The sequence below is a fragment of the Atta colombica genome, unplaced genomic scaffold (genome assembly GCF_001594045.1).
Source record: "Atta colombica isolate Treedump-2 unplaced genomic scaffold, Acol1.0 scaffold134, whole genome shotgun sequence".
NCBI lineage: Eukaryota > Metazoa > Arthropoda > Insecta > Hymenoptera > Formicidae > Atta > Atta colombica.
Window position 1 is genome coordinate 2,309,150 of NW_017259222.1, and position 17,837 is coordinate 2,326,986.

The 17,837-nt window shown below is 34.1% G+C and overlaps 1 protein-coding gene across 3 annotated transcripts in view; it reads left to right on the forward strand.

Annotated features, from left to right (window-relative positions):
- LOC108684404 (PTB domain-containing engulfment adapter protein 1-like) overlaps window positions 1-17,595 on the forward strand; it is a 34,879-nt gene extending 17,284 nt beyond the window's left edge. For 2 of the 3 annotated variants that reach the window (XM_018188694.1, XM_018188695.1), the window contains exons 2-9: window positions 11,592-11,702; window positions 11,812-11,879; window positions 14,615-14,797; window positions 14,913-15,239; window positions 15,347-15,558; window positions 15,627-15,838; window positions 15,917-16,143; window positions 16,213-17,595. In XM_018188694.1, the coding sequence (XP_018044183.1) occupies window positions 11,630-11,702; window positions 11,812-11,879; window positions 14,615-14,797; window positions 14,913-15,239; window positions 15,347-15,558; window positions 15,627-15,838; window positions 15,917-16,143; window positions 16,213-16,287 (1,377 nt within the window). In that variant the 5' untranslated portion in view covers window positions 11,592-11,629 and the 3' untranslated portion in view covers window positions 16,288-17,595. Of the gene's footprint in view, window positions 1-10,984; window positions 11,106-11,591; window positions 11,703-11,811; window positions 11,880-14,614; window positions 14,798-14,912; window positions 15,240-15,346; window positions 15,559-15,626; window positions 15,839-15,916; window positions 16,144-16,212 lie in introns of those variants that run through there. The other variant, XM_018188696.1, reaches the window with a different exon arrangement.
- Window positions 17,596-17,837: the final 242 nt, after the last annotated feature.

Consider the following 17,837-nt stretch of genomic DNA (forward strand, 5'->3'; position numbering starts at 1 on the left):
TGTCAAAAGTCAACGGTAATCGATATAGAAGTGTTCAATTACATCAAAATCGATAGAGATTGAGACGTGACTTTTACTTGACAATTCAATCGTGTCTTATCTCCCCGAGATGATCTAGGAAAAGAAGACGACAATATCAAAACGCGTGTCAAATGAGCGAAATTTAAAATACACTTAGGATATACGAAAATCCTGAAATTTTACCGATTTGTCCGATCGTGCTTTCGTCGAAGTCGAAACTATTTCTAGTTCTATTTGCACACGTTTAAATAAGGATTACTCGTAATGCAAGACACGGAATCCAATTCTAGAGAAAATTCTGTGAATCTACGTAAAAGTTTTTCACAATTTTATCTTAAAAATACGTGCGTTATCGAAAGATAGGATATAGTGTTTCGTGTCCTATCTCTGAGAAACGTCGTCTTTTCTGATATAAGGTAACATTTGTTTTTGGATATAAGCTAATATTATTGGAGATAAACACAATCACTTTAAGTATTTAGTTAGAAAAATATATGCTAGATAATTTTTATCCAATGTATCACATCTTATAATTTATTTTTAAATGCAATTATAAAACTCTGAGTTGATCTATTCATGAAAAGAATGATTTTGCTAAAGTATTTAAATACTTAAGAGATACAAATTCGAAAATAATTTTATTGAACTATTGAAATAATTATATAGAACGTTCACAAGTTAAAATGTTAAAAACTTTTGTAGCATTGCTCATTATATTTGAACATCTTACATAATTATTTTGATACATCAAGAAACATATTTCGTATGATATGTGACTTACAAAAGTCTTTCTAACTTTTTAATTTAAAAGGCTTTGTTATTCAAAATTTGATTATTCTAAATTTTTTGAAAACATTTCTGTCAGTGTAATTACAACAAAATTATTTTCAAATCTGTATCTATTTAAATTTTTAGACACTTCAGCAAAATTGATTTTTCCATGTTTAATTTAAAGTGTATCTTTATGTGAAAATTTCAAATCATATTTATCAACACATACATATACAGCTTCATTGTCGTGTCTTGAGAACTAATTTATATTAAAACGGATCTTGATACGCACGCGAAAAAAATAATGCATACCGACGTTTCCTTTAAATAATAAATGTTCACACGAATCTCGTTTTTGTTATCAACGACGCTACGATTGATCTATATATATATATATATATATATATGTGTATGATCTTCTCTCAGACACGATTCATCATTATGCGAAAAATTTTCCGTGCATCCTGTGCACGTAATTTATACAATAGAACATTTTACGTTTGGTATGGGAATATTAGACGCTTCTTTTCGCTTGTTACCTGGGCATTGTACTCACAATATATTACTGGAGTTGTGGGATAACGCGCGCATTATGTTTAAAGGCAGATATAGAGCGAAAAGAACAAGAGAACATTGTTATGCATCGAAATGCTGAGAAACTTAATGAACAGCTGGTATCGAATAACATTAATGAGTCGAATGAAAATAGGTCATACATAAAGATGTAAACCGTGTAAGCGTTAGGTAAGGAGATATGAAATTTTTGCGAAAGTGTCAACATTTTTTAATCTTCCAGCAGTTAAACTCGCAACAGTGGTAGTAACAAAAGTAGTATGAATTAAATAAAATTGAATTCTATCTTAAGGAAAAATTTCTTACAACGAAAAAAAGGTTAAAACTAGTCGCCATGATTAGCCATGTGGGTCATGACCCACAAGATTTTTTCTAAACACTACGACTCCGAAGGTATCACAGGAACCTGGGAGAAAGTGCGATCGGCCATTTTCTAATTGACCGCATCCGCTGGAAAAATAGAGTTTATCTCGTTGAACGTTATAGTCATTCTGTGGCGATTAGTATGGGCCATGGATTCTCGGTTAATGACTCGCAAAGAAATCCGCGCGCATTTAATACGCTTTTCCACGTCATCCTTTCTATGCAAATCGAATTTTCACTCACGGGCACGAGCCTATGATATCTTTTTGCGGATCTTTTTGCGTTCCGCTCGCCGCAGATTACGCTCGGAGGATTTGCTTTTATTTTTCGAATGAAAGTCCTCCAAGAAAGAACGTTTCCAATAATAACATCCCGCACGACTCTCTCTCGATATGCGCATACGTAAGAAATTGAACTATTATATTGCAATGAATCGTTTTTTATGTATCACATGGAGATACAGCCATAGTTTTACATTATTTATTAGAGGTTCGAATGTTATTTTAATATATTTAACCCTTCTGTCTTTATTAAAACTTCATTAAAGTACAGATTCAATAAACGTTTATTTTATTAATCCACCGATTGCAATTATATTGTCACTTCCTTTGTTTGCAATCTAAATTTTTTGCACAAACGAAAATGTCACTCAAATTTCACCCTTATTTTTGCTCAAATTTTAACTTTTATTAAATAAAAGTTTGTAGTTAAAAAATTATCGATAATATAGAGATGTTGAAAAGTAATGAAAATCTGAATTTTTTTAAAAGCCTAGAAAAACCTGTAAATAACTTGAACTAAAAAAAATAAATCCAGATTACATACGGGAGTCTGTAAAAAATGTAATTGCAATCGGATGGTTAATATAATAAATTTTAATTAAATAATTCTTTTAATGGACTTCTAAGTAGCGGCAAAATTTTCTCTAAAGCAGAATCAATTCCTGTTTCGCCATAGGCGAGAGAGGAACGCGATGCAGCTTTTAATGCGCTCGGTACAGCGCTTCGGATGGGCACTTCATCATCAATCCATCGGTCGACCGGATTTACCATAGGCGAAGCAGAGATTGAATTAACAACGATACTAATTGACTACCGGCACCGCCGATGGGTGGCCAGCAGCTGTAGCTGCAGCAGCAGAGAGACGCGATTGTCTCGTTGACGGTGGGGAAGTCTCACCTTGAACGTTATGCAACTCATCGCCTCAACGTATGCATGAGCTGCACGTATACTCCGGGGTTAGATGCACGCTGAGCGATTTCACGCCTATGTCCTGTGTATTTAACGGCTGTCTAATGGTGCCAGTGTCGTCGGATAATTACAAATTCCGCGAAAGCGTTTCTCTTGTCGGCACGTCGCGCTTTTCCGCGCGCGGAACTCGCGACGCAATGATACTCGATGCAACGATCGCACAATGGAGCAATTAGATGAGTGATACTCTTACGTTTGTCATTAAGTTTTTTTTTTTTTTTTTTTTTTTTGCGGAGGAAGGAGAAAACCTGGTCTATTCGATAGACAAATTATGAACATGTGCTCGCTCTTAACAATAAGTTGGCATCTTTACTATAATTTTTTTTCTAGGTTTCAAAGATTTCGCATTGTGATGTAAAAATGTACTCTTTAAATTCTTTGGAATGGAATCTCACTTCAAAGAGTGAAAATTGAATCAATCTTGATAAAGAGTGGCTTAAGTTTATAGGAAGTTTCACTCTTCAGAATGAGATTCACTCTAAAAATTTTAGAGAGTAACATTGTGATGATATGAATTCTATTATAAAATTATATTACTTAAGAGAATGTAAAAGCTTCGTACAAGATCATTGACGAAAGGTTTGGTTGATAGTCGAAATTGGCAGTGAAAGTTGTTGATATCTAACTCGGAGGAAACGCACATGATTATTCATTATTCATGACATGAACTGCACGCGATAACTATACATTTTAATGATTTGCAAATAGGTCGGCGATTTAAATGATATCAAAAGCGTATTGATGGAACGCGTTATAGCCGCAACGAAAAGACACACTTATTGTTTCTTCGTTGATTCTTAATTATGATTATTATGAGTTATTTAGATGTAAATTCACAATGGGATTCAGATATATTAAACTAGAACGTGCTAATTGCATTTCTCTCTCAAACCGGACGTAACGTATTTCCTTAATTATATTGAATACCGATGATTTGGAATTGCAATTGGTAATTTAATATTGTTGCACATTCCCGGAAGCGCTTCTAACCTTAAGTTTGTCTGAGGAATCGAGGATAACAGCCCGATTAAGAAAATGAGACATAATAACAGCTTCAATGTTTGAATCATAACTGAAGGTTCTCAACTTCTCGTTCTTTCTTCGTTTTCTTTCTCTCTTTTTTCTGATTATTCCTTGAGAAATGATGCTTCCTTCTTTGGCACTCGCGTTTCGTCCTCGGCTATTTGCCAGAGTTGTAATTCTTTGTTTGCTATTCACTGTAAGAGCAAAGTTCTATGGTCATAAATTATAAAACTTTTGTGAGATTTGTTTATATATTCCTATGGTTTAATTATGCAGCATTTAATTTTTGCATCGTTTATCACTCGGCTATTTTTGCTTCAAGTAATATAGCGTCATTAACGTAAATCGCTATCCTTGAATCCAGTGCGTCTTCTTCTCCTCGTCTTATTTTTTAATACCTACGTGCGGTTTCAGCGTATCAACAACGCACACGATGTTTATTAGCATACGTTTTTTATGGCGCATCTTTCTGATGGAATGCCTGATTAGATTGTCTTGAGATTATTATTAATATCACTTGTAATGGATAACATCTCTCGGAACATATACGATTCTGTTTTAATAATCGCGCGTATATATTTATTAAATTTCATAAACACATTACCAATAAATCACCATTCCGCCCTGAGATTTGTATAAATTTTAAGGACATTGAGAACAGCGATTGAACAGTAAAATGAACGTGCACAGGTCACTGTCAATTCAAAAGCTACGATGACTAATTAGCCTTGACGACGCATTTGAACGAATAATATGCGATCCATAAACCATACATGGCTTACACATCGAGCCAAAAGTTTGAAAAAATTGACATTTTTGGGATTTATTATATAATTTTAATGTTCAAAAATAGGAAAATGTGCGAGAGAAGATAGTCCGATTAAATATTCTAATGAAAAAGCATAATGTATTTAATTTGAATGTTATATATATATACACTCTAGACTGTACATTCTAAGCTAAAAGTTTGGAACTACTATTAAACATTTTTGGAATTATTTAAATATATATATATATATATATATATATATATATAAAACTATATATTTTTTAAATAATTTAGATTTAATAATAAAATTATTAGATCTGAAGAATTATTATTAAAAAACACATTGTAATACTATTTAGTAAGTAATCCCAAAGCGTCAATTTTGTCCAAACTTTTAGGAGTATATATATAATGTTTAATAACATTATCCGCTTTTTCATTACAATATTAATTAGATTATTTTCTCTCGCTTTTCTTATTTTTGAACATTGAAAAAATAATCTTGACGTACATTTGAATCAATTGATCACGCTGTCTGTCGTAATGCCGATTGCCCAAGAATGGCGTTCGTGTGAAAACGTTTCCCTCGAGTGCAGGGCCTTTTGTGTGGCCACGATTTTTCTTTGTGTTTCCGGCGAGTGGCGTCGAATAGAAGATCCTTTCATTCGTGTGTCAAGACACGATCGCCTCACGTTCCCTGACACGAAGAATTTTGATGTGCTCTCGATGAGTCGCTCCGTACGAACGTCGCTCCCTACGTTCGGGAAAGGACCGCTATCTATTTGCCTCGTTGTACGTGTTATGCATGTAAAATATAGTAACGCGCGTGACACGTGGTAGTCGTAATATCTTTTGTTGATCGACCGCGACGAATAATTGAACGCTTCCTGGGATAAAACTAGAGACTAAAGACCCTCTAAGAGTCTGACTGTGAGAAAGCCACTTTTGATTACCATTTAACAATTCCTAGAAAAAGAAAGAAAAATAGATAAGAAAGAATGAGAAAGAAAAAGAAATAGTACATCCTTCTCTTTCAAAGATTTTTATTAAAACTACTATCCTGTATACAAAACTGCGATTTGCGTCCTCTTTTATTGAGAATCTCTCTCTCTCTATAAATAAAACGAGCGTTGATCATAGAAATAATTTACATTTTTTTTTTAAACCTATGAATAGTTTATTTTGCTCGGCGAGATCTCGGAGAATAGAGAAAAACAAAACATTCGTCTATGTGTATGATGTCTGTAGCGCACTCGTCGCGCTATTAATAGATAATTACGTGTCGAGGAAACACGACTAATCGCTGTTCTCGATTATTGCCTAATTGTGGTACGCCGATACCTTGGGTTGGCGCAGAAACCGATACTTTCTATCCTTCTTATCGCGAAACGTCACGGATAATCTACCCGCGGCGGATGTAGGCGCCCGCGAGACATGCCTCTCGTGTGCGATCTTGGTTTGGCGAAGTTGCTATCGCGCCTAAGCGCGGTCGTGCATGACGACGGCGTGAGGGTTCTACTTTCTTCGATGGCTTGTCTAGAATCCGGGCTCCATCGCACGTTAACGTACGCAACTCACGCGGGTAACAACGTGTGTCACACAACAGCCGGGGCTTATGCATTTAATAAACGCAGCCGAGTTCACTTTCGCGTAATAAATTGTAAAGCAACTTTTCCTGCTGCGAGCTAAATCTTACAACGGTACATCTTTGCGTTATGAAAGCTCCGCGAATAATAACCGAGCAACTTTCACGGTTCCCACAGGGGAACTTGAAGAACTTGGCGATCGTGTTAATTAGAGGGATAATTTCAACATATAGCATTGATGGAAAAAATGTGTATAATAAGAAAACAGCGATGTGGGAGATTCAGAGGAAAAAGAGGAAACAACTGCTTATTATATAGATATTATATGTATCGAAAGTATTTATTAGGGAAAAGTCGATACGTGTCAACATGCACACTTGCAGTTTTCCATCTTATTATTAACGTAACGAATACATGTACATTGGCTCACATTTGTATAAGCATTAAACATAGATTTTGCTCCTGTTACAAGTACAGAGAGATGAAAGTTCATTTGTTGCACGCGTAATGTTCAAATACTGTGGGACACTGCTATTCATTATTTCACTGAGGAAAAAATATAATGAGAATAAAATATAAATTTTAATAAATATTTATTTGAACAGTGCCAGCAAATTTTACTTATAATAAATAAATATTTACTCAATAAAAAGAAATGAGTTGATCCAAATGATTCTTGTATTCAATAAATTTGAATATAAATATTTATTAAATATATGTTTATTGGTAGAACCATCAATTTGATTCAATTCATTTCTTTTTATTGAATAAATATTTATTTATTACAAGTAAAACTTTGTTGGCACTGTTCAAATAAGTATTTATTAAAACTTAGTATTTTTTTTATATTAACAGATTTAATTAAAATTTAATATATTCTCTTAGTAATATTTTAATATTAATACTATCTAATATTTTTAACATTTATCGCTCGACAATTAATTATTCATTTCTTATTTTTTCAATCCTTTCCTCGAGCATTTTATGAAACATTTGCTTTGACTTAAATTGCATTACATTAATTGATTTAATAATACATATACCGCTTATATCTTATATTTTTCTTTTTCGCCATATACTTATAATGTAATCTTATATAATTGAATACACAGTTATTATTATGAATGTATGTTTAATCATCAAGGACTCGTGATTACTACTTTTACTTGTTGATTACAATCAGCGGAAAAATGCCGGTTTAATTGTTTCATAACTACTATTGTCCGTCGCGAATCGTAATCGCGACTGCGAAAAAACACGCGAAGAGAGGAGAAACGGGGGCGTTTGATGGCAGTTTGATGTATCGCACATCGGAGAAAGAGAGCGGCACAGATCCGCGCCATGATTCGTTCGCACGGGCCGGCACAACGCGCTTCGGCTTTGGCGCTCGACCTCTTTGCGCCTACGTGGGAGGAATAGGAAGTCGTGCATTAAATCCGAACCTCCACCTTTCAGCGCTTAAACGCCTCTCAAATGGCACCAGGCACGACCGCTGGACATCGGCCGTCCCGTCGTCCATTTCGAATACAAAAGCGATTGCGCCCATTTCCGAGTCGTCCGAACCGCGACGTCGATCTCGTCGAAGATGTTCTCGTCCTCCCGAGATACTCGCCGATTTAAAAACGTGATTATCCTTGAATGCGTGTTATTGATGTGACATTAATATCGTATGGTCGACGGTCGATGCATGCTTACAATCAGGTTAGATTAGAGATGCCCGAGACTTGATAAAATACTCGTTAATTGTTCATGCGATATTCTTGCGTACTAGTATTAATAGATATTAATACTGGTAAAAGAATTCTTGTGATCTTTATGCTATTGACTCATTATGTATTTTTATTTCTTATGCTTTTTATTTCTTATTTCATATTCTTATTCAGAATTTTTTTTATTGAAAACGAATATTGATCTGATAATTTTACAGTCATAATTAATTACATTTATAATTATTGGAATTTATATAACGCAATTAATAAAATTAATCGAATGATATAAGAAAATTAAAACTAAGCGACGATATAAGAAATTTAGTGATTTTATTACTTTGAGTATTTTCCTTTCTTTTTATTTCTTACAACTCGTCTTCTTTATATAATTCCATTAAATTTAATCTAGTACAGCCATCGTCTTTAAATGCAGGCCAGCACAACGAAAGTGGAAATAAAGAAAGAAACTGACAGTAACAAATACCTAAATTCTTGTTTTATTCGTGTTAGTGGCTACGCCAGCTTAACAAACATATACATATCTGAGAACATCTCGGCGAGCTCTTGGACTTTCTCGCTCGCGCGTATCGAGCGGAAAGATTCCAGTCTCGGCCGCTCACTTGTAATTGCGTTCATTGCCGAATTAACTGCGAACGTCAGACGTTCTCATTCACGCGAATGAAAAAAATTCTATTCCTAGGCTGTCTTCACGTTCGAATGCAGCTGTAGGTGGTATCGGAATTCCGAATGGATCGGAACGGATGGATTCTCTGCATTCCTCTTCTGTTCGAGGAAGATGTATGTAGATAAGCCGTTTAATCTTGCAAACATGCCTACACACCGTGACATTACGCAGTCAAATTGCGCGCAAAAAGATATTCAAATATTTCCGGCATAAGTGTCATATTTCTGGAGTTACCTGAGGTAAACTTAAAAATTCTCGCACGTATTAGCTTAATTAAACAAACAAATTAACTACGTTTCTTTGTCTCAGTATTTTTTGTTCTCCAAATAAGCTAATTCTAGTCTCTATTTTTAACATATTCTGAAAGAGCGATTTTTTGCGATTTTTAAAAATATCTAAAAATTAATTAAATACGAATATCCGAAAATAATTTTATTGGATTATTTTAAAATAGTTACCTAGAAATCTAAATGTGATGAGCGATGCTGCAAAAAGCATTCTAGCAATCAGTTTGAGTGTTTTGCATATTATTTTGATGGTCCAGCAAAATTATTTTCAGATTCGTAACTAAATTTTTAAGACATTTCAGTAAAAATTGTCCTTTTCATGAACTAACTTGAGATTAACATAAAAATATTTCACTCATGAATAATTCAAGATAATTGATACACGTCATCAATTGAATTGTCGCGTAGAAGATTAGGAATAGAATGTAGATTTGTGGAATAAAAATATGGATATAAGAATCAGTAAGAGATGTATACGTAACGAAACGTGCTATATAACATAATGTACCGATCGCATTTTATCTGATGTCTCTATCTGCACATACTTGATACTCCAATTGGATACTTAATGTTTCGAAGTCTGAGGTGGTGTCATACGCAAGATGATGAAACGCGAAAGGATTTAGCCTTCGTCTTCAAGGCTGACCACTGGTACTCCGCGAACAATCGTCTATCGCTGTAAGTGAATTTCACACGGTTCTGTGTGTCCACGGCCCCTACGAGAAACAATAGACTTAATGAGATCCTTCATTTAGTTTTAAATTATCATAATAATCAGTATTTCTCGAGAAAGAAGAAAAACATCACGGGAGACACTCAGGAGCGACAGATAAACACTTCGAGCGTGAGAGAAAACTTAATTTGTATATACGTGTTAACATGCATGTAATTGATCTGATTTTCTATGAATATACATAAGCTTCGTCAAAAGATTCAATCGCGTTCTTCAGATAGGAATGATAAAGAGAACTGGATCTCACGCGGGTAGAGAGGACAAGGAGAGCAATGACGGGAGACGTCGAACAAAGATTTCGCGACTGCAATCGTTTCCAATGAAAGAGCAAGGAGAGGACAGAATGCACGCTCTCATTACGTTCTCCCTCAGGGCCGCGTCAATCTAGAACTAGAACTGTAATTCATAGCGATTAAAATTGTGTCTAATATAATAACATAACGTTACAATTATAATTGTTGCAAAATATACAGTAAATTATAATAATTGTTATAAAATAACATCAATTTTATATTTATATTTCATACACAGAGTGTATGTGAGATAATGCCCACTAATCATATAGTGTTATTCCTAACAAAAAAACTGAGTCGAAAAATCCTCCATTTTGCAATTTAAGATATCTTTAAGAGTTCTTTAAGAAATATCTTCAAAATATTTTATAAGTAATACTGAAAGATATCTTAACATTGTCTTATACATCGATTTTAATCGGTAATTTTTAGAAATTAGTATCTCGTTATCTATTGCCAAAATTGCAAAATGATAGAAAATTTTTTGATTCAGTTTTTTTATTAAGAACAGCACTGTATGATTAGTGGGTGTTATTTCAGATACACCCTGAATATAAATATAAATGACTTTAATATGTAGAACGTGTATTATTGGAGATTAATTATTTATATCGAAATTACAAGATTAGAATTTATTTTTAAAAGTTTTATCTATAAATTACAATTTTGCATGGACACTGCTTGATGTATTTTTACTTTTTTACAACAAAATGAGATCACTCTTTGGTCACGAGCTCTCGTTGACCACGATGATACACGTGATAGTTTCTGCGTCGCAAGGAGCTTTAAGTGCGCGGTTAGAAAATGATTTTTGAGACACAGATAAAGGCGAAGGCGGTGCGCGAGAAATCGTGGAAATAGGAAGAGAACGGTAACCTGGATAGAGTCCAAAACTCACATCCCACCTCATAAAATGTCGAGGGAAAGGAAAAATTACCGCTGGCGTTGGCTTTTGATGTTTGACCAGCAGCCCCCTTGAAATCTTCATAAACAGTCATTCTATAAGCCTTTCATTGTCACGAACAGCGAAAGAATAGTACTCGTACGTTTAAAATTATATTTATGAGTCATATTTTTTTAGAACGAAAAGAAAAGTTAAATATAGTATATAACTATATTAAAACCAGAAAACAATTTTTAGTTGCTAATTTTATGTATATTTTAAATTTAATTACTTTAATTTATGTAGATATATTTAAACTATTCTACATTCAGAAATAATACAATTTTATTATATTACGCACTACACTGAAAAAAAATATAGTCAATTTTAATAAATATTTAGTTGAATACTGCCAACTAAATATTTATTAAATATAAAGATATATTTATTTGATAAAAGAAATGTTAATTTGATTTAAAAATCACTTTTTTTATTGAACAAATATTTACTTACTATAAGTAAATGTTCAGTTGGCAATTGAACTAAATATTTATTAAAATTAACTATATTTTTTCTCAGTGTATTTATTGAAAATATAATTCTTTGATACGCTAATTTGGCGATTCGTCGTAATTTGTGTTGCAGAGGAGTCTGAGAGTCGGTTGTAACCAGAGGCCGACAACATGAGGAACTCGACATTACTGAAATGGGCGCAGAATTCGGCGAATAATAAAAATCAACCGAGCAAAAACGGAGGTGAGTAACCTGACTCTTCAGTACATGTGTATCGCAACTAGTATTAGCAAATATGGTTCGCCGCTGTTATGGCAAAGGTTGAAAACCATCCTGACTTTCCTGTTCGTAGGAACAAGTAGAAACTGGATACACCCACCGGATGCGCTCCAAAAAGGACACATCGCCTACCTAGTCAAGGTATTGTATGATTTCTATACTGCAAGGATTTCTTCATATTAGAATAACACGTTGTCTTATAAAGGTATTATTTATGTCCTGAATTTTTTTCGCGAAGAACTGTAACGATTACTTTTGCAAGTCACTATTTATATTGAAATTTATACCAAAAAATTGGAAGTAATGATTTTATGAAACAATGAAACTCTTGATAGGACGGAAAAGTTACCGTATATGCATTAAAATTAGTATTTTAAGTAAAAAAATATAATAAATTAATTACAACAAATCTTACTTAAGAAAAGCTGTAAGATTTTAAAAATTTCTATTCTCTAAAGATTAATCTTAATAAATAATTTATTAAGATTGCATTTTAAAAGGTTGTAAATACTCTTGAATATTGATACGAAATTTGCATGTTAATGGAAGTCGCGACATCGCGGGATTAATAACAATGAAGCTACAAGTATCATCCCAGCACCGTTTCTCAAAACTGACGGAATGAAAGGTCGAGATCGTCGCGACGCGTATCGTCGATCCTATTTTTTCCGCTTTTAATTTCATCTCCGGTATACTCATCGAGTTCATAAATTCACTGAGCAGGATATCCATTATGCTTTCGTGGAATTTGTCGACGTGCGTTCGCCTAGTTACCTTCCGTTGCTAACGAGCGTAATTAAGCTAAGTTGATTATTTCGCTGAGTGGAACGCCGAGGTATCGTGTAAGGCCTGGGAAAAGCCGGAGAAATTGCTGGCAACTATTAAGCAATAACAAGCGGAAGGGATGATTAATGAAAATAGAGGCAGTTGATTGAGAACAAAGACATTCTTCATTATTTTATTCTTTCTAGAGAAAAAAATATGTTTCAATTAATTAAATTTTAATGTCTTATAGTAGATAAATTATTATATTTATTTGAAACAAAATTTATTAGAAAGCAGATTCATAGAAATATAAAAATTTCCGATAATTAATTCGTAAAAATTCAATATTTTCTATAATAAAGAAAGAAATCGTAAGTCTGGAAACGAAAGGCTGAGATGTCTCGTAAAGATATCTCATAAAGATGCAGGTTGAATCTAATGACGGGAGGAGTTTAATGTTCGGTTGTTAAAAGGTGGAAATAATCGTGTAAAAACCGAAAGTAACTCGCGATTTACACTTTCTAGCCGATTGTGGAATCTCATTACTTTTTAATGACTTGCACAGAAATAGAAAAAAGATCCTAGTCTCGAAGCGTTCATTCATTTTGCGTCACCCGGAAAAAGTGTGCAACTTGCAACCGTTTGCCTTTCGTTTCGAATTGTTACCGGCACGTACGTAAGTTTCCTCGTGAATACGAATACCGGCATATCGCGGATGAATTGTTCGAGACGCTAAGACCTCAACCGGCGCGTCGCCACGAGTTCGTTGAACTTCGAAACTTTGCGAGCGGCCAGATTTCACTATCTCACGAATGAAACGAGTGTTGTGTCGTCACCACTAAACACGAAACAGCGGAATTAACATGTCCGGACATGCCTTTTTCTCTAACCGGATTAGGTTTCTGCAATCCTGCTCTCCCCATATTTTTTTTGGAAGATATTCCACTGAAGAAAAATTTCTCCATGTTTTAACATATCTATCATATTTTAATCGATTGGAGAATTGATTTAATTTTTCATTAGGTTGAGAGAAAAAAAATCTGAATTTTTTAATTAAGAATAATTTTTTTAAAAATTTAGCAATTTTTATGTGAATTTTTTATAATTCTGAAAGAGTTAAAATTTTATAGTTTTGTTACATAAGCAGGAAATAAAATGGAAAATGCAATTAAAATGATCAGATCAGATTCAATTTTGTGTAAGTGATCGGGATACAATTCCGTCATTCAAGAAGATATGTAATTTGATCGAGGATATAAATGATCCAAAGATCATTAAACTACGCAGTGAAACGTCATCGTAACACGATAATATCGCACAATTTGTCAGTGTTACGTTTATTCGCGTCGTTCGTATAAGATTAAAGTGCATAAATATTTTATCGGGAGGAAGGAATGCAGCGTAAATTTCCGTTAGATGTGCGTCTTATTTCCAAACATCATTATGAAATGTCTCGTTTCTTTTTGTTCGGTTTGTGAAATGTACCCGATTGCAAGCAGTTCCATTAATTATCAATTAAGATTATTTTTCCTGCCTGATGTATTATTATTATTATTAGTAGTACTATTATTATTATTATTATTATTATGTATATCCATTTCCTTTCTCGCTTTCGTTGCAATAAAAGTTATAATCAATATTTTCATTTTTGTCAGCAATTTCTTTTTCTGTAATCTACGTGCTATAATCTTTCTTGATAAATAAATTTTTTAAAGATATCCGGAACTCTTAAGCTGTTTTAGTTACGTAAAAGATTTAAATATACATGCAGCGACTTATCTATACTTATAAGTAGTTAGATAACTATTCTTTTGGAAATTACCTTGACGAGAGATGTCGTGCGTTGCTAATTTACAAATGTATGCGGAAAATTTGCAAGGATTATAATGTAAAAATATGCAGAGTGCGAAGGAATGCGCTAAGAAAAGACCGTCATTAATAATAAGTACATTTGTACCGCGTTTTTAATGTGAATTTTTTTTAGATACGTCACAGTATTTTCCATGCTGCGTCGTTTTTTTCTGTTTTTTGTACAACAATTATTGCGCATACTTTTCTTTCTTGTCGTCTTTTCTTTTTTGTCATCATCTCCCTATTACTTAATATTTTAGTATTTGGGCAGCACAGAGGTGGACCAACCCAAAGGCATCGAGGTCGTTAAGGAGGCGATTTGCAAACTGAAATTCAATCAGCAACTCAAGAAGAGCGAAGGCACTAAAACTCCGAAGGTCGAACTCACCATAAGCATCGATGGCGTGGCGATACAAGAACCGAAAACGAAAACGACGCCCAAGGTGCTATTTATTGACGTGAAGAATTAATTTTTATGCGACAATTACTTTCCGTATTCACGCTCGAATCCAAAGCTCGATTATTTGGACATCGTTTGATCGAAGGTTATTCTTGCAGCGAATTATGCATCAGTATCCGTTACATAGAATTTCATACTGCGCCGACGACAAAGGAGAGAAGAAATTCTTCAGTTTCATCGCGAAGGAAGAAGACGCGGAGAGGCATACATGTTTCGTTTTCGTTAGCGACAAACTAGCCGAGGAGATCACGCTGACTATCGGTCAAGCTTTCGATCTTGCCTACAGGAGGTTCCTGGAAACATCCGGCAAGGATCTAGAGACGCAACGACGTTGTATGGTGTTGCAGCAGAAAATAAAACGACTTGAACACGAGAATAATGTTTATCGGCAACGATTGCAAGATGTGGCGGCTATTAAAGGCTCGGTTAGTTAGAAAAAAATATATGAAATGTATTTTTTATAAGATTCTTAACGTAATATGATATAATGGTTGTTTTGATCTTTCTTAATTATGTTTTTGTTTTCATTTAGGCGGATGTGTCGGCATACCTATCGCAGCATAATATACCCGATATTCTTCACGTACCTGGAGCTCCTACGGATTCATCACAGGTCAATGGTACGATTAGCAAGCCATTGTTGAATATGAGTGACAGCAACGGAAATACGTCTAATGGACCTCAGCAACCGCCGCCAGTTCCGCCGAGAAGTTTCGAGACGAATTTCGACGATGATTTCATGGGGTATGGTCAACAATCACTGTAAATTTCATCAATTTCTGCTTTCTTAATTTCATTTTTATTTTTTATAGAAATGAGCCGACACCGATGCCATCGGTTGGCACCAAATTGGAAGGGCTGTTGATGGATGAGTTTGAGGAAGATTTCAACCCAAGAGCTTATGAGACCGCAGCTAATGGTCTTGCTAATCATCAGTCGAATAATCCGCTTCTTAACGGTCAGATATCTTCGGGATCAAACTTCTTCTCACAATCTAACGGCACAACCAGTCCTCCGCCCCTGCGTAAGTATATGTATAATTTATGGACATTAATTAACTTGTATGATGTATGCATTGAGAACATTGTCTTTTCCTTTCTAGTGGCACCACCACCAAAGACGAAAGACTCAAGACGTCAAAACGGAGTCAAGGAAGATCTGTTTGGTAGCATTCCTTTCAATCCTACACCAACTTTAAATATGAAGAATGAATTTAAGGATCCGTTCGAAATGGGAGAATTCGGAGCTTCGACTATGACATCTAATCCTAGCCAACAAGAATTGGAAAACGCTATCGGTCTACTGGATAAGAAGCTGCTGGAGATGAAGGTGAAACATGCAGTCCTTACTTTTTAATTGACTCTTTAAATAAGTTACAACATGATGAAAAATTTTCAGGATGGCTTTAGTAGAGGGCTGTGCATTGGAACTGATGACTTTTCTTTGGAGAGTTTGGACCCACTGCGAAATTAGGCTCGTTAATCAGATTAAAAGCTACGAGCATTCGAACGAAAATTTTTAATTAATGCTCTAGGATGCAGAATATGATATACCAATTAACGGATAAAGCAATTAGGGATTATGTCCGTATAAAACCAAAATTAGTCAATTATTACTATTATCCTATTCGTATATTTATGATCATGTTCGATATTTATGATACACATGTGTGAAATAATTCTATAAGCGTGTATCCTACACTCTCTAGTAATCTACGCTATTCTATCCATTGCTTTAGAATTTGGGTCCAAGCCGAACAGCGCACCGAAAATGCGTTATCGTTGTTAATGATGAGTCAATGAGACGAGATCTCAAGTCGACCGTTAGAGTGGAATGAGATATTATTCTAATCAAGACAACATTAATTATTTAGACAAGAATTTGTTATATACATATATACTTAAAAAAAATCTTATCGCGAATCTCATATCGACGATGGTATGCTTGCGTCTTTCATATTTTTTAACGAGATTGAAAAAGAACTAATGAATTAATATTATAATCCTTAGCCACCGAATCGAAGAATTGGTGACGGCCGAGTAATCTTTTATATTCTAAAGCTATAACTAAGAAGGGAATACAATCAAGTATTCCGTTCTGATTTTAATAAGCTTTAAGTATATAAAATAGAGATAAAAAATAAAAGGCATATTTTTTTTATAAACTGCATGATAAAAGAGTGAAGTCCTCTCTTGAAAGAAATTAATTGGTTTATTAAAAAAATACGTATCTATTTTTTATCTATTTTAACACATCCAAAGTTTATTAAAATTGGAGGGGAACACTCTTAGTTTTGTGTTATCTTGTAAGAAAAATTGATAATATATTGTATATTTTATACTCGGCCTAGTATAATTTAAATTCGTCACTCGTTGTTCAATCGTCTGTTGAAAAATAAGCTATTAGGTGAAAAAAGAAATGAAAAAAAGCGAAGCACTAACCATTGTAGCGATTAGAAGTCACACTAATAATGAACGCATAGCTTTCATAGTCTGTCGATTGAACTCCATACACTCAACATATCCTCTTTCTTTGGTCCGTCGTACATACTTTTCTTTTGACGCGCGAACGTAAGCGGAAGAAGAAAAAGTTTAATTGTAAGAGAGCATAAGAATTTCTGGCTGTAGAATTTACGATAATCTCTACGATCCGACCAAACGTAAAACGAGTTCACGTTTATTGCTATATAAAGAGGATTAGTAATTATGTACATATGAAATATTATTGTTGCTATATTGTTTAAGAATCATAGTTAAGAATATAGCATATGGATTATTTCAACTGAAATGTTCAACATCCAATACGTCTTCCTTATACTCTGTATATTAAATCTCGAAATAATCTGAAATTGTGCAATTATCTCGTCGATAATATCACACAGTACCCGACGCGTTCATGATTGAAATGTCATAAACAAAATAGCTGTCAGTTCCAATCATGGTCTCAACTTTTAAAAATTAATTTGTTTTTGATCATCCAAATTTCCTCCAAATTTTACTTTCACTTCCTTTAAAATTGCACGA